This window comes from Cupressus sempervirens, chromosome 9 (assembly GCF_028749045.1).
Source record: "Cupressus sempervirens isolate cs-2001-9-10 chromosome 9, ASM2874904v1, whole genome shotgun sequence".
In the NCBI taxonomy this organism is placed as follows: domain Eukaryota; kingdom Viridiplantae; phylum Streptophyta; class Pinopsida; order Cupressales; family Cupressaceae; genus Cupressus; species Cupressus sempervirens.
The window spans coordinates 558737163-558762949 of record NC_143126.1 but is presented as its reverse complement, the minus strand read 5'-3'; the positions used below and the strand labels follow the sequence as shown (position 1 = coordinate 558762949).

General features: G+C 33.3%; 1 protein-coding gene and 1 pseudogene across 2 annotated transcripts in view; one reads left to right on the top strand and one right to left on the bottom strand.

The window, feature by feature from the left end:
• Positions 1-19767: 19767 nt before the first annotated feature.
• Positions 19768-21698, bottom strand: LOC149539873 (zinc finger CCCH domain-containing protein 24-like; annotated as a pseudogene).
• A 582-nt stretch (positions 21699-22280) lies between these two features.
• Positions 22281-25787, top strand: part of LOC149539872 (mitochondrial ATP-independent inner membrane protease subunit 2-like) — a 68681-nt gene continuing 65174 nt past the window's right edge. For both annotated transcript variants that reach the window (XM_089801072.1, XM_089801071.1), the window contains exon 1: positions 22281-22463. In XM_089801072.1, the coding sequence (XP_089657198.1) occupies positions 22392-22463 (72 nt within the window). In that variant the 5' untranslated portion in view covers positions 22281-22391. The remainder of the gene's footprint in view (positions 22464-25787) is intronic.

Genomic DNA, 25787 nt, shown 5'->3' with positions numbered 1-25787 from the left:
CCTCAATATTGGGCTTGACCAAGACAAGCCCTCGTCAAACAAAATCAAAAACTAAGTTTTACTGTGTGCAAGAGTAGAATATCCAAATTATGGTTGCAGATTTGAAAACTACTCACTAAGACCTTTCCAAAGAACTTGGGTTGACTTGGCTACTGTGTCTTGGGAACATGTCCTTATTATCATAAAGTGTTAAAACACTTTAGCACTAAGTTGACTTGTTTCTCGAGGTTTGAGACAAATAAAGTTTTTTGGGATTTCTATGGTGATTGTAGATTCACAATTGAAAGTTTAGTCACATGTTCACATCTGTGATTTTTAGAGCAAAAAGATATCTTATATGACACATTTGAAGGCGATTCTTTCATTATAGACCTATTTTCCTATTTTAATTGGATTGATATAATAAATTCAACACCTAGATCTATCTTAATATATATTTAATCAATTTGTGTACTTCCTTGATATAATTTTAGTTTAGCATTGACATCCCTTTATCCCTTTGGGTTACGCTACTCTAACTTGGGTTATGTTGAGAGTTGTGTTTGGGAGCACCTATTTCTCTTGTATTTAATGTTTAATGTGTGGAAAGTAATTTTTTAATGAATTTGTCTCACATAATTTACATTATTAACATTAACCCTTTCAGTTTTCACCTACATAACAAACTATAAATGGAGAAATGACAAACATGGGAAGGTACACTCAAGATGCACATATTTAAATCGTGGGTAAAAAAAATATTATTAATTTTATTGAATATAGTAAATCAGTGACATTCTTTTATAATATATTTTCCTCACAAAATATGAGCCATTACATTTCTAGAAACATAAAATATCCTTAAGGCATGAAAATGAGAAAATTAATATTCTAGCTCTACAAATTGTTAGTTATATATTTCAAATTTATGGAGGATCTAAAAGGAAGGAATTTTTAGAAGAGTCGATTAAAGAAGGGGGGAAAAGATTGAGATAGATTGTTGTAGCTCAAATACTCTGCAGTTTGATTCTAATAGAAATAAGATTGCATCACAATATACTTGGGCCACAAGTGAGAAATGTATTAAATTACTTCATTCAAAGAAAGTTTTACCATGTCTAAAATGTGTCAATATGGATATATGTGAGTTGTGTCGATAAAAAACAAAGATAGTTAGTTTTCTAAAGAATGAGAAGGAAAAGAACAATGAACAAGTGTAACTTGTGGACATAGATGTATAGGTACCAGATCAAGTATCTTCCCTTGGTAGCTCTTTGTATTATGTTACATCCATTTATGACATAACTAATAAAGTATGGATATTTTCCCTTGGAAATAAATATGATGTATTTTGAACTTTTAAAAAATGGAAAAGATTGGTTGAGAATGAGATTGCTAAAAGACTACAATGTATTAGATCTAATAATGGTGGTGAGTATTGTAGCAAAGAGATTTAAGATTGTTGTTTCTCTAATGGTATTTGTAGGTAGAAAAATGGTTCCATAGACTCCACAAGAAAATGGACTGGATAAACACATGAACAAGATACCAATGGAGAGTGAAATGAGTATTAGACTACATGTTAGGTTACTATTAAATATGTAGAGAAAAGTTGTACTACAATTTTGTTTTGGTTTGTAATTAGTTTTAGATCTTATTCATATGAAAATATTTTTACAATAACAAAAAGGTCCATTTATATCTACCCTATAAGACCATAACTTCAACTACAAAAAACTTACCCCTAAACTTCCATTATATAAGAGCCTCTTAACAGGCTTATAAACTTAAATATACTATGCAATATTAAATTTTTGGTCACCCATCCCGTTGACTGGATCTCTTGACATCATCCCACTAGTCATGACATTCTTCCTCATTTCACACAAACCTTCAACCATATGCATTTTCTATTACATTGAATATTTTCAAAACCACCTTTGACCAACTTCTTTTACTAGCTTCTATCCTTTCTACCTCATTCACCATCACCCAAAATTTTGTGCATTCTCATCTAGTATTTTATTTTAACTCCTTGCCATGAAAACTATCCTTTCACTTATCTTCACATTGTTACATCCTTGTCACCCACAAAACAAAGCTTTCTTCCTCAAAAAGTAGGCTCACACCTCTAAAATTAGTTTTTTGGAAAGCCCACATGCATCACCATCCTCCACTAATGGGAAATTATAGACTAACACCTTTGCAGTGGGGCAATCGAAAAACCCACCACCCTACACCCATTATTCTCTTAAAACAAGAAAAGCTCCTCCTTTAACTATGCTCAAACTTCAACTATTTCAATCTTATAATCCCTTTGGTCAATTCTCTTTGGCCACCATAAAAAAGAGAAGTGCCCTACTACATTCCCTTCCTCTTCATTGGAAAAGCATCCACTATAATTAAAACCATAACCTAGGAAGACCCATTCCAATAGTGAGTCAAGACCCAAAATTAAATATTGTGAAAATAAATCCTTCATCACCCAATTCACCACCAAGGTGTCCTCATTCAACTCCAAACCTCAAGCCATTATCATGACTACAACATTCACCTAAAATTTGCAGTGATGGGTCGACTCCTAAAAAATTAGCCAAGCATTCACTGCAAAACCTTCATCACCCCTTCTATTAGAGACCAAAACAAAGTTTCAAACACTTCATCATAGGCCCAAACAATGCCTTCTACTACATATGAGTTTTGAAGGTAATTCTTGGCTCCATGGTTTTTGTCTACCCACCTTCACACCATATTCCCTTGACTAAAATGTAATTGTCTTTTTTATTTAAAGGCAAATGTCATTATCAACTGACAGTCCTTTCACTATCACCATCACTTTAATCCCTTCCATTGATGTTGTTTCCATTCATAATGTTGCTTGATAATAAACCTATATATCTTTCCATTCACATCAAATGTCATCACTTCTAACTTCACACATTTTTATTATTACCTAACACCCCCTTAAAAAAAAAAATTTTAAACCCCTTGATCCAATGTATTATTAATCATAACCAAACAAATGATTTGAAATTTATTAAAAAAAGAGATGTATCCAATGGTCACAAAATTCAAACCCTCCCCCACCAACTTCTTGGAAACTTTCAACCCACTTTGATAGAACATATGATCCCCATTACCTTCTCTATAAATATGGCTTACTTTGAAATTTGCAAAGCTTTCCAACTTCACTCTAATTGCCTTTACGTATTTTTCTAAATATCAACCTTGAATCTTATTTGAACATATAACATATACTACTACTGGTGAAACTCTTTTTAAATGAAGGCTATGCACCCCATTTTTCTATCACATTTAACCACCAACAATGTTGCCTTCATCTCTGCAAGATTATTTGACCCATCCATTAATCTAATCCTTCCATAGGCCAAAGTATCCCCAAACTAGTTTCTAACTATGACACCAGCCATGGAAGGGCTAGGGTTCCCCTTGGCTACACCATCAAAACTTGATTTGATCCACCCATCATTAGGAGCCATCCATGTACCCATTTTCCTTGATTTAGTAACATGTTTATCTTGCTTCCTACACCCCATGCTTCTAATTTTTACGTCAGGCCAATGCTGCTGAATAAATCCATCATCTTTAGTAAAAACTACTTTCCTAAATCAATTTCTAAATAAAGAAGCATTCATTACCTCCTCAATGGAATGATCAATTCTCCATAGCAATCTTTCAATCATTTCTTCCTTTTCTTGAAAAATGCAACTATTCCTCTCTTTTGATATCACCCATATGACAATGAAGGGAATAATCTTATAGACATTTGAAAGTATTGCACCCTTTTTAACCCTTAACCAACTAACAAATAATTATTTCAGTGTAGGCATCCATGGACCTTGCAAACCTAATTTACCTTGCATAATTTGCCAACATACTAATGTCGTATCATAATTCAAAAGTAGATGATCAATTATCTCTTCATGTTGATAGCACATAACACACCTATTTGAGCAATGAAAACCAATTATTTACCCTCCTTTCCTTGTAAGAATCCTTCCTTGCACTACTAGCCAAGAAAAGGCTCTAGCCTTTGAGAGACATTACTTATGCCAACACAAATACCCAACCTCAAAAGTTTCAGGCCTTCCCTTGGAAATTAACCATTAATCCAAAATAATGTTGATCCTCATAGTTTATTGTCTATCAGTGTCAAAAACTTAGTCATTTATTTGGCAGCCTTGGTCGATCATTACTGCGACTGAGCCATCCTACTAAGGTCAAGAAATGTATTTATAATTGTTCATATTTTAATTAAGGCCAAGCAATTCTATTGTCATTGACTACTCCTATTCATGCCAAGTAAGTTTGTGACAAGAAACACATAGTTAGTTCATGCCAAGTTATACAGTGAATGTCGATAGTTCATGCCAAGTTATACAGTGAATGTCGAGCATTCAAAAGTCAAGGGAAAACATGAATAACTACTCAAGACCGAAAGTAGGAGTATTCACATGCCAAGCGAACTAGTTTTGATATATTAGTTTAGAATTTCACAAACATTGAGGTAAATGGTTTTTGGCCAACTTATTGCATGTTTTAATGATCAAGGAGTAATTTTTGGAGTTGATTACATGTTATGAGTTGGAACATTAATCCCCATGCAAGGTGTTTAAACAATTAGAAAAATGGAAGGTTTAAGTGGCAAAAGGGAGAAATATGGATCATTGATCTTGATCTAGAACCTTCTCTAGTTGGTTATATAAGGAGAATCTGTACCCCAATTTTAGTGTGAAAAGAGTGTATGTGTGAGAACCAAAGTTTGGCTACCTAAGAAGAGTTTGAAGGTGAAGCAAGGGAGAGTGACCAAGAAGAGTAGTGGAGTGTAGAACAAAGTTATATCAAATTAGAGAAGGATCAAATAGTGGAAAGAGGAGATCTGTAATCAAGCATTACAGTGGTAAACAAAGGATCATGTGTTGATACATTTTATCAAAGTGAATTGAGGGAAATCTCTTAATAGAGTCATCCTAATAGGCCTATGTAAATATCCTAACATAGTTCTTACTTTTTTGTAAGTTTTAAATCCTTTAATCAAGGTAGACTAAATAAGTCTTGTAAGCTCTTAGTAGGGTAGACCCCTCATAATGTATCAAAATTGTAGCCTTAATAAGTGAACTTTGTAACTGCAATAGTGAATATTTGTGGGTCTCATCCCCACCCCAACTTTACCTTCATCTTGGAAGGTTTTTGGGTAACCAAATCTTTGTGTTATGTGTTGATCATTTACATTTGTGTTTATGGTTGTGGTCAATAGGCTAGATATATTATGTCATTGTAATATATGTTTATGTGATTTGTGATATTGATGAGATAAGGGTTAGTGGTGAAAGATATTAGAATTATACATATTTTAGAAGGTTAAAGTTTTATAGATCCTTATTCACACCCCCCTCCCCCACTCTCAGTATCTCACTTTCCCAATAGACTTCCAACACTTAACTGCATACTCCCCCGAACAAGAAACACTTTATATTCTCTTTCAATCAAGCATACTTCCCTAAACTTTAAAATATTTCTCAAATAAGACTATCATTGTTTTAACAACCCATCTACTCTCCAATCTTTCCATTCATATTCCCCTCCTAATGGGCCTTGAACCTTAATCATATAGTCCCTTACCTTTATGCCCCATCTTTCACATAAAATCCTTGTAAGATCTCAATCCCTTACAACCTCCTCCAAGATTGGATATCTATTCCAGGAATCCAATGAGAAGTTTTCCTTCCTTCCATTCCCTATTATCCAAGAGACATGGTTTGTGATCACAATAAAATTCCAAATTCCAAATTCATTCAAAGGGTTATTAATAGTTAAAATTATTTCCACTTCATTTAAATATAAATAATTATCCCTTCAAATTTCTACCTGTAACTACTCTAGGCTCCTATATAAGTTTCAGACTAAATTTGTTCCTAGAACATTATTTGTCAAACTCCAATCCCTTAATCATACACCACCATTCTCCTTTCACTTGCAAATTTTATTCCATGCTAGTAGTGGAAGTTTATCCTCCTCCCCTAAACCATTCAAAAAAATTCCTATCTTTTGTTCCACTATCTTAATCACTTTTTTGGGGATATTAAGGCACGTCATTGAAAAGATTGAACCTGTCTACACCATAGATTTCAAATTAGAACGTGTCCTGCTAAAGTCAACCAAGACCCCTTCCATTCTCTTGAAACATGTATCCACCACTCCTTTCCATAGTTCAACTTTATTCCTTCTTTGGAATAAGAGAATCCCCAAAGAACCATTCCTAATGTTGAAGATTCTTCTTATAACCCTTTGTTTATATACAGGGGTATTCAATAAGAAGATTTCAGACTTGTGCCTGTATACACTAATCTAATGTGCTAGAAATACTAATCTAATGAAAGCATTTACACATTAAACTAACATAACATATAAAAGAGACAAAGAGAAGACAAACTCTAATGAGAATGTGAGCCATGGATAGGCTCTCTCAATAAGATTTGTTCTCTTGTTTTTGAGATGTGTCTATGTGTAGATTGGGGATGTATGCTCAAGATGCTCAAAGTTGCTTCAATGGTGGATGGGTAATGGAAAATTGGTAGCTTTGTGAGCTCTCAATTTGGAATTATAAGGGTAAGATTGATGGCTTTGGTTCTCAAAAGGGCATTATAACTTTAGCTCCAAGATTGTGATTAAATGGCTTGGGATAGGATTCAATTTATAGGCTAAGGGGTAGAGGGATGGAGGGCTTAGATGCAAGGATGGATGAAGGCTTAAGGAGGGCTAGGATGCACTCAAAGGAGAGCACATGGATTGTGCTTGTTTAGCACCAATGGGAAGGTGACATTTGTCACAAGGAGAATGAGTGTGAGAGGGTAGGGTAAAGGGTTGGTTAAAGGCATGATGAGTGGGGTTGAGTATGTAAGAGAGATGTAAGAGAAATGAGTGTGGAAGAGGGAAGAGTGTGGAAGATGGATGTAAGAGTCATGAGTGGGCTTGTAAGAGCCTTTTATGGTTTGTAAGAGCACTCATGACTTGGTGGTTGGGATTTTTGAGGGGAGACTTTGGTTTGGATTAGGAAAGTCTTAAACTTGTTTAGGGAATGTGACAACATTAGGGAGTGGATTAGGCTTGGGTTTAGGATTAGATTAGGAATGTTAGAGATGTGCAAGTGGATGGCATTAATGAGGGTGGGTGAGTTAGTGGCTAAGCTTGGTTAGTATAGGTGGATGGGGTGGATTAGGCTAAATGGAGGATTAGAGATAGGTTAGGGGTTTTTGAATTTGAGGATTTTATTTATCAAATAGATTTATTTAATAAATGGGGATTTTGGAATTAGATAGAAGAATAGGATTTAATTGATAAATAATATGTTATTTGATTTATCAATTAGGACTGTAGATGTTTAATTAAATTAATCAACTAGGGATGGCAAAGGATTAATTAAATAAGAATTTAATTAATGATGCCTTTAGAGATGGCTAAATTAGATTACCAAAGCAGTGTAATCAAATTTAGGTGTCTATAGTGCCAGCTTATTTATTTGTCTTGAAACCTTCTTGTACAAGTCTAAAGTATTCTTCATCACCATAGCCTCCCTTTCAGAAGCCTCGCCTATTAAGAAGGTGTCATCCACAAACTGAATATGGGAAACTACCTCCACTCCTTCAACAACCTTCACCCCCTATGAAGAATCATCCAACCTTCTTTTAGTAATAAATCTCCCCAACACCTCTTCCAAAAGGATAAATAAAAATGAGGAAAGAGGGTCACCTTTCCTTATTGCTTTCTCCACTTCAAAAAATCCTTGAGGGATCTTGTTGATTGAGAGAAAGAAGTGTGGAGTAGATAAACAACTATTCACCCAATTCACCCATAATTGATCAAAACCAAACCTTTCTAAAACTTTTAGAAGAAAGCCTCTATCCACCTTATCATAAGGCTATTTGATGTCAAGTTTAACCATATTTTTTTTCCATCTTCTTTAACCAAATGGAATGAATCATCTCATATTCTATGATCACCCCCTCATAAATAAAGCATCTAGGAGAGAATCCACTTTATTCAATAGATATCACATCATTCAAAATAAACTTTGATCTATTTACTATCATGTTTTCTATGATCTTATATAAGGTATTACAAAAAGAAATGGGCCTAAAATCTTCAAAATTTACCACCTCATCCTTTTTAGGCACTAGGGAAATAAAGGTATTGTCTAGGTCCTTCAACACAAAGCTTCCCCACCTAGATTCCTCCACTACTTTACAAATTTATTCTACCAATAAGTCCCAAAAGGCTTGCAAGAACAATGCTAGAAAACTATTAGGACCAGGTGCTTTGTCTTTTCCTAAACCCCATAAAACCTCTTGCACTTCCTCCATGGAAATTTTTTCCATAAGCATCTTATTAGTTCCCTTAAAGATCTTTATAGGTACACATTTTAGTACACCTTCCCCATCCACTCGTTTCTTCACCCCTTTCCTTTTGAAGAAAGCCACAACTTTCTCATTAATCACAAATTTTGTTATGTTCTCTCCTTATCTTTATTGACTTATGGAAAAACTTAGTGTTCTGATCTCCCTCATTTAGCCATGTCTCCCTTGATTTATGTCTCCAAAATATCTATTCCCTTATATGAACCTTTTTATATTCCTTACCAAGGGATTTTCTTCCTCAAAATCCTCTTCCCTCTTCCCATTCCTAATCACCTTTTCATTTAGTTTCTTCAAATATTCCTCTACCTCGAGCTTCTTAAGAAAAATATTTTGGAAATTATCTTATTCTAGACTTTTAATTTTTATTTTTTAAGTATTGTAGCTTTCAAAAAAAGATAAAAAGCCTCATTCCCTTCAAATACAAAGGTAGAAGACCAATGATTTTTAATCAACTCCTGAAAACCATATACTCTCAACCACATAGCCTTAAATTTGACACGGCATCTAGCCAAAGAAGAATCCTCCTATAAATGAAGATTTATTGGGAAATGGTCTGAACCAAGAATAGGTAGAATATTAGCTTCCAAAGTCTAACTAAAGCTAGCCCAATCCCCTGCCAACAAGAATTTATCTAGCTTCTCAACAATCTTGACAAAACCCGCCCTTCTATTTATCCAAGTGATTTCACCTCTTTTGAAGGGGATTTCAGACAAGCCATTATCAACCACAAATTTAGTAAAATTAACTTGACTTAAGGATATCCAATCCCTTCCTACCCTTTTTTCCAAAGGATTTAGGATTGCATTAGAATCACCCCCAAGACATTAATTTCCACTTCCAACACCTGTAACAACCCTGAGAGTGATTTCCACAACACATGTTTCTCATGATCTTGAGTAGGCTCATAAACATTTATCACATTAAACACTACTCCCAAGTTTTTAGATCACACCTTACCAATATTGAGCTTGATGCATCACAATCAAAATAACCAAATCCTCTTTCCACAAGACGCCTAAAATTCTCGAAGCTCCTGAGCTCTCATTCATGAATACTTCCATCTACTAAAATGCTTATTCATGATATCAAAATACTCTTGCTTAATCTTTGTTTCCTATAATAGAACAACATCCAACCTCACTTGATCAAGAAAATCTTTTAAGGTGGATTTCAACCCTTGACATTCCACAAAAGGAGCTTCATCTCTTCAGGAAAGAGACATAGTCTCTTCTTGATCTTAGTTTACTTTGACCCATTACACTACCTACCATTTGGTTCAAATATTTTTGTATTTTATGATTTATCTTCTTCTTTTCACCTATCTTTATCTTTTGATCTTTTCATCTATTTGTGACTGTGTCCTCTTCTCACACAACACCACATCTTCTGAAAGATTGATAATTTCTTCCTTGGGTTCATCCTCCATTTCCATCTCTGAATTTGTCTCCACTAAATCCCTACTAGAGTCTCTTATAGAGTTAAAAGAGCCCTCTAGATTTATTATCTCTAACAGGAGCATCCCCTTGCCAATATTCAATTTGTAAAAGCATTTGACACCTTCTAATCATTTCCTCTTAGCATATCAAAGCCTCCTTCTCTGACTTCTCAAACCTCCCTGATAGCCCTTCCTCTCTACTTTATTCAGCCTCAAAGTTTAAAACCTCCTTTGGGTTTCTCAACAGGCTTTCCTAATTTCCCTCCTCTGTTTTATTTTAGGTCTCCACCATGTCATTTTCAACCTATCTAGTCTTCACTAAACCAACACCACTAGGTCCCTCCCCCCTTACAACTGCTTCCTCCTACACTTTCTCCAAATCAACTAGTCTTTCCTCCATGGCTTCCTCTAGATTTGATGAGTCATCATGATAGTCTTGCAACCTTCCCATTACCATATCCTCCCCCTAAGGATTGCATCTATAATTTTAGGTATCTCTATAATATTTCATTACTACAGCACATTCTTAGTCTGCCGCGATCTCTAACCTTTCTTTCTAGAACTCTTCCTTCTGATGTGAAAGAGATTATGAAAGAGAAATTGGCCTCACCATAAGTTTATCCTCCTCCAACTCCTTCCCTTTTCCCAAATGATCATAAACATCTAATTAATTATCTTCACTTAAGAAAATCACACACTTCAACAATTCCTCTTCCATGGAGAGGGCAACTTGTCTCCATACACCTTCTAAAGAATGTAGTTAACAAACTCTAGTAAAGAGTGGCATGCATTCCATTGGATGTAAATATGGGGAAACATTTGTAGAGAGACCTTATCTACTATCTCTACAACTCTTACAAAGGATGCTAATTTATTCCCTATGAGTTGATAAGAATCCTCATTCTAATACTCCTAAGGGAGATTATGTAGCCCAATCCATATTGGATATGTTTGAATAACCTCCTTTGTGGGATCAAATTTTGGCTCCCACTGCTTTATATAAAATCCTTTTCCCTCCAAAATTTAGGGATCACTGTTCAAAATCAAATCCCTATCACAAGCATTGTCAACAATAACCATACAAAACCCATTTTCTAGGATTTTAAAATTTATGATATATCCTTAGTTCTAATCACACTAGTTTTTGACCTTCCTTGTAGTCAAACATTTCCTGCTCCATTTAAGAAAAAGCTACAAACTTTTAAAAGATTATTATTGCTATCCATGATTGATTTTCTACTTTAGGTTGGTGACAATGCATCTCACCTTTGCTAGTTCAACAATCATATTTGATGCCTACTTCTCCACAACCTTCAATCTCTAGAGCTTTTGTGCCACTGTGCTAAAGTCCACATGATCACCTAGATTAGTTTAAGTAATTTTTTGTATGAATGAAACCTAGCCCATTTGTTTGATCCTCCCTTCTCCTCTTTAGAAACCCACGATAGCCCACAAACATTTGTTTGCTCCAATTTGAGAAAGCTAATTAAGGATTCCATTGAGGTGTGTAGTTAAAAACTTGGTGCCTTCAAAATGGATTGTGACTCCCCCTAAAAATATTTCTTGGAAGCACCATGAGCAAAGTCTTCATAGCCCTACTTAAATCCTAAACCTCCCCACTCCACTATCATCAACCCCTTGTTCGAATATTGTAAATATAATAATTTATTTAATCAATAAAAATGAGTATTTATTATATATGAAATTAATAAATTTGTCCATGATACTTTGGGATTTCAGAAACCATAAAATTATAAGAAGCATGGATTACACATTCATGAGAAAGTATTTTACACAGATCAATTGCAACAATATGAGAGGAAAGAAAATGATTATGTTATACTGGATAATAATTTAGTAGATGATGTTAGAATTTTTCCTCATGCTTCCTAGCATCATAAACAATAAATACCACAAGGTCTAGTAAATGTTAGACTATATCCAAGGATAAGTAGCCCTCCTGAAATTATTTTTCCTCTTTGTATTCTATTTTATTAACTTAGCCCTACTTAAACCCTAAACCTCCCCACTCCACCATCATTGACCCCTTGTTCGAATGTTGTAAATATAATAATTTATTTAATCAATAAAAATGAATATTTATTAGGTATGAAATTAATGAATTTGTCCATGATACTTTGGGATTTTGAAAACCATAAAATTATAAGAAGCATGGATTTCACATTCAATGAGAAAATATTTTACATAGATCAATTGCAACAATATGAGAGGAAATAAAATGATTATGTTATACTGGATAAAAATTTAGTAGACGATGTTACAATGTTTCCTCATGCTTCCTAGCATCATAAACAATAAATACCACAAAGTCTAGTAAATGTAAGATTGTCTCCAAGGATAAGTAGCCCTCCTAAAATTATTTTTTAGAATTTATGGTAAATATGTATAACTAAATAGAAAGGTTTATTGGGAACATGAAATGACAAATGACATAGACCCCTTTCTAAAAAAGTAGACTTGTGAATTATATAAGTTGCCTGCAAGTTAAAAGGCTTTACGAAATAGATGGATTTATAAGCTAAAAGAGGAGGATGAAGGTAAGAAAATATTTAAAGCAAGGATTACCACATAATAAGGGCATTTATTTTGATGGTATATTTTCTCCATCTGTCGAAATGACTTCTATTTACACTATTTTAAGTACAGTGGCAATTGAATATTCACATTTAGAACAACTTGATATTAACATAACCTTTCTTCATCATGATTTAAAATAATAAATATATATAGAATAACCACATCGATTTGATGTCAAAGATAATGAGAAATTAGTGTGTAGATTGAAGAAAAGTTTACATGGACAAAGAAATGACCTCACCAATGATATATTAAATTTGATGTCTTTATGATTGAGCATGGATACTATTGTGTTTATTTAAAGAGGTTGGATGATGACAACTGCATTATTTATGTTTGTGCATTGATGATCTGCTTGTATCAAGGTCTAACATAGATCACATTAAGGGGTTGAAATAACATTTAGTACATTCTTTTGGTATGAGGGATTTTGGGGAAGCAAAACTAATTCTTGGTATGAAAAATTGCAGAGATAGGAAGGGAAAAAAAATGGCTTTATCTCAAGTTGATTATGTTGAAAAAGTATTGCAAAGATTCTACATGGAGAATGAAAAAATTTGCTAACATACTTTTGTTTAGTCATTTGAAATTGAATAGGGAAATGTATCAAGAGATACAAGAGGAGGAAGAAAAAATATCCAAGTTACCATATGCTTTAGCTAGAGGTAGTTTAATGCATTTGATGGTATGTACTCAAACTGATATTGTATATGTTGTAGAAATTATTAGTGGGTGTATGACCTATCTTGAAATTAAACATCAGAATGCAATAATATAAATTCTTAGATACTTGAGAGGTATATCTAATACATTTTAATGTTTTGGGCACTCTAATAATAATTTAAAAGACAATGTAGACTCAAATTTGCTAAGGGATATAGACACCAATCAAATTACCATAGGTTATACATTTACTATTAGTGGGACAATACTGAGTTAGAATTCTTGATTTCAATAGTTTCTTCATCCATTATAGTGGAAGAGTATGTTGTTGCTACATAGGCAACCAAGGAGATGATATAAATGTAAATTTTCATGGAAGAGCTAGAAAAATCATAGACTAGAAAGTATATGTTTATAGATAGCTAGAGTGTCATTCACTTGGCAAAGATTTGTGTCTTACATTCCAAGAGCAAGCACATTTAGTTGATGTATCATTTCATTTAGTCGATGTTGGAGGATGTAAATGTAAAGTTGGAAAAGATACATACAAAGATGTTTATAAAGGAAGTTTAAGGGAGATACTTGACTCCTCTTCAACCTTTGTTGGCCTTCAAGATTGAAAACAATAAATAAAGAGAAATAGTGTTCATGGTGTTTCATTCCAATGGGAGCTACAAGGTCAATAGTGTTATGACCAATATCATTGTGGGAGGTTATTGTGTGGAGCTAAATTAGTTCCAGAGCAAGATATTGTTGTTATATGAAGCCTCTTTAGACTTAAAAGTTTATTTTCCCCCACTTTTATTAACATAGTTTCCCCCTAGATTTTTCAATGAGGGTTTGGGGGCAGTGTCTCCAAGATGGTATCAAGGGGTGATTCCCCTTGTAGGGTCCAAGAGCAAAGACCAAGCCAAAAATGACTATATTATTGTACAAAGGTATCAAGAGTTATTTTCTATTGGTTGACATAATCTAACCCTTTTTTTGTAACTAACATAAGTCTTATTTTAATGGCTTAGGGTTTAGGGATTTTTAAGATTCTTGTAGCTGTATTGAGTTACAAGGGGTTGCAAATCGTAATCAATTTGATTTATTGGATAATAATATTGGGCTTTCTCTTGGATTGATCTATCCTTGGATTGGGTGAACCACATCAAATCTTTGCATCTTCTCATTTTATTTTCATGCATTTTATTCCTCTAATTTATTAGTAAAAACTTGCATGTAATTATTGGATATATATCTTTTAAATCATAACATAACACCCCTGAGGATGTTGTTACATATTCTCACTTACTTAGGCAAGTCCTACACACTACGTTAGGTCCTTGGTCATTCCATTCTCTATGAATCCAAATTTGAAAAAGATATGGGAGTGGATTAAAGACAAGACCAAGAGAAAAATTACTAAATATAAAGCACATTATCTGTCTCTAGCTATGAGATTCAAAATATGCTATAAAAAATTCTTCTTACAAATGCCTCTATAATGTTGTTCAATCAAGGTTAGTTCAAATAAATAAATAAGAGAATTCCTATGGTTAGATGAAAAAGGAAATAGAAAAATACATGTTGTCAATTAGAAGTGGTCCATAATAAGCAAGGGATTATAAGGACTAGAGTTGAAGGATTTGAGAACCCAAGGGTTTATTCTTGTTTTGAAAGGGATAACCAAGGCCAACCAAGGAGAGGAACTCTAGAAAAAAATGATGAGGAATAATATATCAAGTGTTGTTCATATAAAAATCTCTTTATGAGAGGGTCTACATATCAATGATGCTTTAACAAGTAACTTCTCATTTAGTGTAGAAAAGTCCAATGTCTTTAAGGCTATCTAGAAGGATTGGGAATTTGTCAAACAATTTGAGCCAAATAAGAATCTCATTGATGAGGATAACATCATATGTGGTGAGAAATCTATGTGATGGAGCTTGAGACAAGGTGACAAGCCCTTACCATAATTACAATGATTATTTGCTTGGAGTTGGGTAGTTAAATATATTAAATACTTTACATATAACATACATGACAAGAAGCTCTTTAGTTGGTAGGAGGTGTGACAAAGGTATATTACCAAATCCCAATGGATGACTTATTCCATCTTAAGGCATGCCTGTAATAGATGCATATTTTTAGGAACTGCTCTATCAAAGATAGGATCTCCTCCTTCAAGTTGTTAGAGAACACTCCCTTCCCTAAATCTAAAGCCAAATAACTATAAAAACTTCTCATTGATAATAACATGATATGATAATAACTTTGGAATAAACTAGTAGAACCTAAGAGGATCTATTTCATCCAGAGACTCATCCTATATAGATTGCTAGTTAAAAAGATTCATGGGGAAACTAATACTTGTAAATTTTATAGATTTTATAAATCCATTCATCATATATTTTTGATTGGCTTTTTGCTAAATAAACTTGGGGTCTTTTTGGACTTAGTTTGAATAACAATTTTAATATCCTGAAAATATTGTCTCAAAAATTCTTGAGCCTTAATAAGAATTTAAATTTCTTTGGGCCTATATTATTTGTCAGAATTCTATTTTGCATTTGGAAATCATGCCATGATGATTTTTTTAACCTTCAAGTCTCTATGGAGACACATTTTTCATAAAATTGTTGTAAGGTTACAGTGGTCATGAATATGAATAAACAAAATTTCATAGATTTGTTACATAGAGGAGCAATGAGGATGTTTAGGTGGAAAATATCCCATGGAACTAGTCCAAATTCATAGAAAAAAAGACTCTTTTTGAGAATTATTTGAATAACTTTCTAGTATAACTAAATGAGATGGGAGAAAAGAAGAGAGAAGACAAACATATATTGGTCACTGCAATTCAATTAACAATGATTTCTCTAACTCTTGTACTGAAACCTCATGTCAATGATGATAATGAGCACCCAAGACAATTAGACACTGAAATGAATAGAGAAACCTTCAATATGGACATTATGGGTGGATAAGAATTTCCATGAAGTTTGATGTTATATGTCAACTCCTTTTTTTGTAATCATGATTGATAAACTTATTATAGTTCATATAAGTCATAGTTTTTGTTAATGCCCTCTTCAAGAGTTTAACATAATAAACATTTTCCTCTTCTTACAAATATGAATAATATATTTTGCAAAAGTTTCTTACCATATAATTAATAGAAAAAATAACATATTTCGTTAGAGACACTTCACGATCCTATTTGCATTGTTATAGAAATTTGATGCTAGAATTTTTTTGATCATTTTGTCAAATATAGGTTGTAGTTATTACACATATACTCATCGACTTACATTATGTATATCATTCTACATGGTTATAAAAGATATTATAATGATGCCTACCTTACTAAATTACCCAATCTTCAGATAAGTAACATTTGTAGGAGAATATTTAGATTGTTATCAATTCTTATCCTTTTATTTCTTCAATTTTGTATGTTATCAATAGTTATCATTTTGATCACCAATGGCCTCTTCCTTTGTCCACCCATTATGTCATTACCCTTATCATTAGGATATGCCCTTCCAAGGTTATTCTACATATTGGCAACCACATTATTCACAACTACAAAACATGTTTTAGTATGGTTACACGTTTTTGTTGTTACCATTTATGACTTCTTTTATTATGCTTTCATTTAGAGCATCTTGGGGTATTGGAAACAACTTCATTACCATCCAAATGGGTAATATCTTTACATGGCTGAAGCCCTTGCCATGCTATTTGTAAAGTTAGATTATTTTTCCTCGTGGTTGGAGTCCTCTCACATCTTATCTGCCTTGTTATATTTTATTCACATTTTGCATTTTATTAAATTCCTTCGATGATTTTCTACTTGATTAAAATCCTTTTTGTTGAGTCAGAGAGTTACTACTTTCATTGATTTGAATCCCTTACTTGACTACCTTTAGTTTTGTACGAAGAGTTTCAATAATTGTGATTATGCTAATTTTATATATTTGACATTTTCTATTCATTGGAATTTTTATCTCATGCTTTAAGATTGTCAATATAGACTACTCATAATGAGAAAAGTGTACCTAATTGACATATCTCCTCTCATATATCAGACATTTAACATACTTATTTTCCATATCAACTAATTGCTTTTACTTTTACACATCCTCACCATTATTCTTAATGCTAGTTAAAGTGAGAAAAAAATGTAATCATGAAAAACACCCACACAACCTTTTTCTTTTGTGCTTTCAACCTTGATCAACTAGATTATCCTTGTGGACCAACTAGTGTGAAGGATTACACACTTTTGAGTGTGAGTTGGCAAATAGCTTTGTCTTTTCCTAATTCCACCTCGAAGATGTGAAATATTCTAAGCTTATCTACTAAATCAATTATTTGTTATCTTGGTTTATATCCACTTCAGTGGAATTAATTTAGGTCACAATTGTGTCCATGAATTTGAGTATTAAAATTCTCTTTATTCAACATTTTTATAAGTAAGATTATATTTCCCTCTCTTATTACTTTTTACGAGCCAATTAAAGTGTAAATTATTTCAAATTGCATCCTAGGGTGGTTTATTCAGGGTTTAACTTAATTCATTTGAATAATCTAGGAGCTTAGTAATCTACTAAGCCCATCTAGAATTCAATTGTAGAAGAAAAAGAATGTTACAATAACAATGCATCAACTTCGTAAGAATGTAAAACATGGGTATGCATCAACTTGATCATCTTTTATTGTCATTAAATCAACCAGCTCAAGAGCTTGACCAAAATCTCATCACCTTGCAACTCCTAAATAGTATTTTAACACATTGATCTTGTAGATAAAGATGACACTTATAAAGACAAACAAATTGTCAAAATCTAAATAAAAAAAGCACAAATTCAATTATATATACAAACTTATTTCTACACTTTAAAAATGACTCGCTAGATTACTAATTTGTCTAAGAAACTTTAATTTGATTATAAATATTATTTTTTACATCAAAATCAAACTAAAAACCCTTTTATTATTTATTTATTTTCTACGTCAATTAAAAAATTATATCATCTATTAACAATCTGAACTGTAAAGTTTAAGTTGATTGTATTAGAACTAGAATCCCTTTTACTATTTATGATTTACTACATCAATTTAAAAATTATATTAATATTATCTATTTATTAGTCCCACCTATATAGGTGGAGACTATAGTTCTCACTTGCTTATCTCCAATTAAGCTATGCTCAAAAAATCGTGCCAAACATTTATAAGCTATGGTCCTCTCAAATAATTTTATTAAAACATAATTTTGTCTTTGTATTACTATCTTATGATTGGCTCTTGCCAATTTTGCCGGTAGTCTTTTTGATTTTTAGGTTAATAAATTGGGAAAAATAGTAGAAGTCCATGTATCTAAGGATTATGGACTGATGGGATTATTATAATGGTTCACCTGGCTACATGCATGCTAGTGTTATCTGACATCCTTCAAAAATTTTGTAATTGTGATTGATAGGGATCAAGTTCAAGCATTTTGATTTGTTGTAGCAATAACAACAAGTGAGTTTGTTTTTCACGGTTGGCCAGGATTCATACCTTGTCTATCTAGAACATCGGTGCCTAAATAGAAGTTGAAAGCTTTTTCTTTTATGTGATGCATTGTGTTTTTGAAGCGTTGTGTTAAATATTGTTTGAGTTACCTGGTGAGCATCCACTAGTTGACACAAGATCTCTTCGAGAGCCTCTTGGGCATAGACTTCCTCAGGTAAAATTCATTTGTATTGCAAATGCATAAAAACAACCACAAAAGCAACCATTGATCAAAGAAAAGAGTTTCACCTATATTGTTTTTTGATTTTTATTGCATAATGACTAATTAATCTTCAATTTAGATGTCAGAGATACATACATTGCTCCCTTGATGCATGATAGAAAAAAGATATTAAATTAATTGTTCATAAATCTTATTATAAATTTAATTGGTGACGATCGCTACATTACATTAATTTAGTGTAAACTTTACAATATGAAAGCTTGGTATTCTTTCCTGCTATTGAACAAAAAAATTGTTTGCCTAAAAATTAGATTAGAAAGCTTTGAATTTGAGTGCAAATTAAGTCTCTAAATGTAGTGTGAATGTGATTGAAGGCTATCATCAACAGACAACACTATCTCCACAACCCAATCTTGTCCCATTGATCTCCATTTTGTTGGAATCTACTCCATTCAATATCAAATCTAATGTTTTTTCTATTGCAACTTGCTTGAAAGTCCATAATGCTCACAACCGTATTCCCATTTGTAGTTTTTCTTCTCTGTAATGGAGAAAATGTTAAATGTTGTAAATGATTTTTATTGGAAAATAGGCAAGAATATTCCTCTTAATTTTTTTTTTATAAAGAATCTGTAAAGGAGAAAATTATAACGGATGTAGATGATTTTTATTTATTTTAAACAAATGAAGAAAATTCTCTTTGCTAATTTAGATCGTCCGAGCTTCAGTTTCTAGGGTTATTTTTTTATAAAGATGAAAGTTATCTTACACTATTCATTAAATTTGGAATACAACGTTCAAAAGAAAAATGAAAAAAAAACCCTGCATTAGGTAGTGACACCCAATTATACTAAACATTGTCCAATGGCCTATGGTATGGATGGAAATGAAGCCTCTAGAAGATACATAATTTTAATAAGAATATCTTATACCAGCATTAGCAACTCGAGCAAATGCCCATTGGAGATAAAAAAATCATCTTTAAGTAGGCAGTGATTTGGCTTGTTGCCATTCAAATCTACAACGAAAGCTTCTACTAGGCGAAAAGATTTTGACATAGGCATGGATTTGGCACACTGCCTAGTCAAGTTGCTCATATGTCTGAACCCTCATTTATTCTCCTTCCCCTTCTCATTTTTCTCCATGGACAGTGTGTAAAGTTCAATTACATTTCCTAATAATGTCTCTGGATTACACGAAATATAGACAAGGTGTCACAAGTGTAGATGAGTGTGAAGAGCTTTGATGATGGTATGGTGTAGACCACCATGTGTTGGGTCAACTATGGCGACAAAATCATTAAAATTATTTTCTCCACTATCATCCTTCTTCATTTTAGAGTCACCACATCTCTAAGAAGAGATAGCTAAAGAGCTAAAGCCTTTATTATCAAGTTCTTCACATTCCTTATCAATATTAATATCTTCTACATTTGTAGGCACTGAAGAATCATACTTTTATTCTTTAGATTGACTAGAAAATTCCTTTGTCATATCATCATCACTTTTGTCACCGATATTTTCTTTTATATCAAATTGAGTGTTTGTTGTTATATCAAGATACTCTTTTAGCAAGGAGTCCATCACATCTTCAGCCTTCACAGATAAAAAGGTATTTTTTATACCAATATTTTTTGCAGTCGTTTGGGTATCTACAACAACAAAGGCAATCATTTCAATTCCTACAACCATGCCGACACGACAAGCTAGTGTTAAACCAATTGTGGTGCAGAAGCTGTTGTTGCTGTAATTGCAAGTTCTTGAACCATTCTCTTTATTTCACTTGACTTTAACTCCTCCTCAACACTTGTTGAGAAAATCTGTACAATAATGGATTGTTCATTATCTGAGTTAGAAACCTAGATACTAGTGGTTCATCCATCTCGAACACTGAAAAGTTGCTAGAAACCTCTATTTTGATACTTGTTCCAAACTGGTAATGGAGATGACCACACAAAGTTTTGAAAGATTGATGTGAATTTGCAAGCGGTGGTTGAGACATTGGGATAGTTTGTAGGTTCTTCAACAGTTGCATACCATCATTTTTCTTGTGATTTAGTTGCTCTTCATAGGGCAAATCTGTAAGAGGCGGGGGGTCACACATCATAGGCACTTCTTATCTTCATAATAGACCCATCAGTAACCAAATTTTTTTTGTCTACTATATTCCCAAGATCAAATTCTTTAGCCTCTAGTGTTTGAGAGTTTGATGCATCAAAATCTTCTATATGTTGGTGATTTCTCTCTCCTTCTACTACTTGTTTATCTTGTTGCTTCTCCCATGGGCATGGAAGAACATCTTCCAACTTTAATTGTTGTTTGTTTATAGTATGCCCATTCCATTTCTCTGTAGCTTAAATGACATTCTTTTCATTGGAGAATGTAATCAACTCAACACTTGCACCCTTTTTAATTTTAACATTTGAATATGGCAATTCCAGACCATCAAGAAGACTCTTGAATCTGCCAACAAACCATCCTTTTAGGATATAATGATGCACTTACTCAAGGACGTTGTTCTACTCTCTGTGACCTGAGATAAACCTTTAGGGATCAAGATCAAGCTCTTTTTCTATTGACTTTGTGGCCCATTCAAAGGTGGGGTCCCATCAATTATCTCCATGTAAGTGCACCTGCAATTGTCTCCATGCATGCAGTCCTGAGCATGCCTTCTGAAATATGAGAAAAAACTAGAATTCCAAAAAGGCTCAAAACTTTCCTTGTCACTCTTTAGAATTATAGTTTAAAGAAAACTTAGGGCTTTGTTCAGAATTATGATTTAGGGTTTCAGGGATAAACGCAGAATCAAATTCATTATTTTGGTGCATTTCCATACAAGACCCATTAGCATTTCTCATGGTCCTTTCTATTCTATAAATAATTGATGCCCCTAATTGTATTTAAATGTGTCAAATGGCCCCTAGCACATGGACCTTTCTATTTTATAAATGATTGATACACCTAGTTGTATTTATATCTCTGTTAATTCTTGCTATATCTCTTTTTATTTTTCATTTCAATTCTATCTATTAAATATTGGATTTGTATGCACACCTTCGAAAAAATCTTCATGTACTTTATTAAAAAATTATCATATTATTGATCAAATAATTGTATGTTAATTTTTTTAAAAATATTTTATAATTAAATCTTTATTTTTAATAAATAATCTACAATTATATTTATTTATACTTCTCTTTTCTTTCCCAAAACGAGACTATAGCTCCACAGAGCTCTTGTTTATTTACTACATCAATTTAAAAGTTATATTATCTATTGACAATCCCAACTATAAAATTTAAGTTGATTGTTATTATTATTATTAATTATCAATTTTTTATTTATGTTGGATCCGTTTTGTTGGTGTAGATATTTGGGTGAATCGATGTGTTATTTTCTGCTACACCAATAATTAAAAGGCCAGGAGAAAAATTCTCTTCATACCGACAGACCCAAAATTATTCTTGCTCTTCTGCCAAGTGGGATTCTCAATTGAATTGGTGGCATATTATATATGCTGTGCGACAGGAAGAGGAAGACTTTTGTACACGATGGGTTCGTTCGCTACCTGGGTTCGATATATTGTTCATAAAGTTCAGTACTCTGTGTCTATCAGCTGGAAGGTCAGTTGCCTCATTCTTTTTGTTAGGGTTATACTCGGTATTGTCAAATATTTGGAGCTCTGTATGTACAATGCGCAAGAACATCAAGATTTCTGGTAAACCCTTAAATTTCGGTGATAAGAAAGAATAATTTTGTCAAGGGAGTCATTAAATGCCCTATTCTACAATGAAAGGCGTGATTGATCGTTGTGCTGATCAGACCTTGAATGTAGATTACCAAACAATGTGCTGCGTATTCAAAACCAGGGGCTATATTGTTATCCGGAACGGGTTTAAGCAGAGCCTTGCTCATTCTTGTATTATTAGAGAGACAGTTTCTCACGTTGAATTTTCATAATATTTATTATAATCTGCTAAAACGAAAACAATTAAACCTCAAAATTCCGAATGCCAGGAAAGTTATGACGTGAAGTTCGGCGGCTTGAACTTTGAAACCCTTCATTGCAAAGACATTGCAGTGAATTTTTCGATATATAGTTTAAATATGAGCAATTGCATCATATCTTTCAGTATTCACAAACCGGGGCAGTAGAAATCAAATCATAGCTTGCTTGAGTCGACAGTCCGAGACAGAGAATTTTATATTCCTTCCACAGAGTTTCTAGACGTCGGTAATATCCAGCTTACGTACCGTTTAGATTCCGCATCCCCAAATTACATTCTAGGGTGATATCTCGAACTTGAAAGGTTGTCCTCTTGCGGAGCATCTACTGCGATTTCATTACTTATTCCTGTCCCCATCATATGCCTCCTGACACCATTCCACTCTATTCCACAGCAAGAGGATATCTGCAGGATTCACCTGGCTCGCATCTGCATTATCCATGCAATGACCTTCTCATGTCTCAAGTGTTGGTAATCAGTCTCGTGTGCAGGTTGTAAAACAAAGGACAACGGCCCTTCTTGTTGCCAGGACAGACTGATCCATCAATCTGAGTTTCAGCTTTAAGATTATTTCAACTTTTCCCCTTTCTTCTTTGATTTTTTGTGCTCGTCTTTCCCACTTTTGTAGGTGAGCTCTCTGGCTATAAGACTGCACAGTACAGGTCTTTCTGTTGTCAAACTTTTGACTTTTTTGCATAGAACATTGTTCTATCTATGTTCCTTATCATGGTACATAGACAGTTACATAAAATCGATCCACAATTTATATCTATGTTCCTGATTATTATTTTTTGATTAGTAATCGCTTTTGACTGGAGCTTTGAATCACTGATGTCACATTTGAGGAACCCCATCCTTGTGGTGAGATATGTGGCTGCAGGGATACAGTACTTATGTCACATTTGGGCGATCCTCAGGTTTTTGTCCCTGATTTTACTGGAGATGTTCAAGGGTTTTTGCCCTTGAATGTCATACAATCCATACAGGGTTGGTCCTTTGGATTGGGTGAACAAGTGTCAAAAAAAGGACTTGAAGAAATATGAACTGAACAAATGCTTCTTCTGGCCTCCAATTGTTTAGATAGACTCCTCTGTCTGTAGGGACGTGGCTCCTAGGTTGGCCACCTCTTTTCATCCGCGTATTTAAAAAAAAAAATTATATCAAATATGACAGGTTGTTGGCCACCTCTTGGCTAGTTCTATATCAGATATGATACGCTGTTAGTTTTTTTTTTTGGTTTTTAATCCTTCTATTATTATTTTCTAGATTTTGGCTACTTATACTCTTCACAATAATTTAATTTTTCTTTTTCCATCTCATTGGGAAGGTACATGCTACTGTTATCGCTAAACTTCAGGAAACTTCTAGTGAGCTAAATAAGAGCTACCCATTCTTCATTTTCATTCCATTCTACTCAAAGATTGAGTTAGAGACTTTTTAGATGCTTTTAGAATAAGTAAGGTCAAAAGGCAGTAATACAAATAGGGAGAATCAGGAGCGATGGTAAGGAGGGTTTCAATTGTAGGGAGTTGTTTTAACTTTTTACAATAGAATAAACTACTTGATTGCAAGGAACATCTAGTTTTATGATCAACCATGAGATGATTTTCATCCCAAGCTGTTCTAAATGCAACCTCCATGAAAATCTATTTAACGTGAGCTTCCCCACTTTAGGAGGCATATGAGGAAACTGAAATATATGAGGAATTGGTTGCCTAGAGTTCTCATTGATTGCACTGAAAAAGATTTACCAGTATCACTACACAAGAATGAAGGCCGATGTTTTGCAGGAAGCTGACATGTTTGGTGGTTGATCAAATTCAAGCATCAAACAAATGGGTGGAGGGTAATAGTCTTAAAGAATGAAGTGCCCAATTCGCTTACTCTGACCATAAAGAAATGAGATGTGAGAATTGTTGAAGCTGTTAGGAAAAGAAACAAGTTCAATGAGGAACACATGGCAAAGCACAAATAGGCTTGTTGGAAAAGCTTTTGACATTGATGGAGTGGTTGAAATGGATGCAACCAAATGGCCAGGTCAACTTTTACAGCTAGTACTCAGTTAAGTGTTATATGGTCTCCCTATAGGAAAGACAGCCAATGGATGATAAACTCTATTCCTCATGGTCATAAAATCACATGATGTGAGAAATCTAGAATCATGTTGCTGTCACAAGAGCAAGAATAAGTTGAAGATATAATGACTGTAAAGTTGGATATCCATAGCGAGATACAGTTTTTGGTATTGGATATGGTGACTGGTTCTGATACACCATTCTTCTATTAACTTCTTAATAATTGGAGGCAGGTATTTTGAAGATGGCAATGCTAATTAACAAAAAATAATTTAAGAAGATATAAATAATAAATATATGATGATTTTGCACTTGAAAAATAGTACAATGATTTTTTTCTTTCAACAAAGTAATTTTGAATTATTCTTTTTCAGTTAATAGCTTAGATTTTGAAGTATAAATGCTACAATAAAACAACAATGGAAGTTATAAATATTTGACAATCATATTGAATTGTTGACAGTTACTATTAGAATAATATCTCCATGGTATCCAGTTTATTATTCTTTTAATGGTCAATATTATAAATCTTCCAAATATTAGAATGTTTCTAATATTCTTTCATTATTAGGATGTTTCTAATAACAACTTCTTTGTAAACTATATATGAGCATCTTGCTCATTCAGTAATTCATCCAATTATTTTACCAATTACCTCTTGTAGTATGGTATCAGTGCCATCTTATTCTTTCAAAAACTTTTGATTTCTTAATTGAAATTATCTATGCTTAATTTTTTGAAGTAATTCTGAAAATTCGTTTGTGCAAAAATTGAATAGTTTTTTTTGTCATTGCCATTTCTGCTATCTTTTGGTTGAGGGTTTCCATTCGTTCCCGGTTAGAAGGCCCTCTTGCACCTGTGTCCA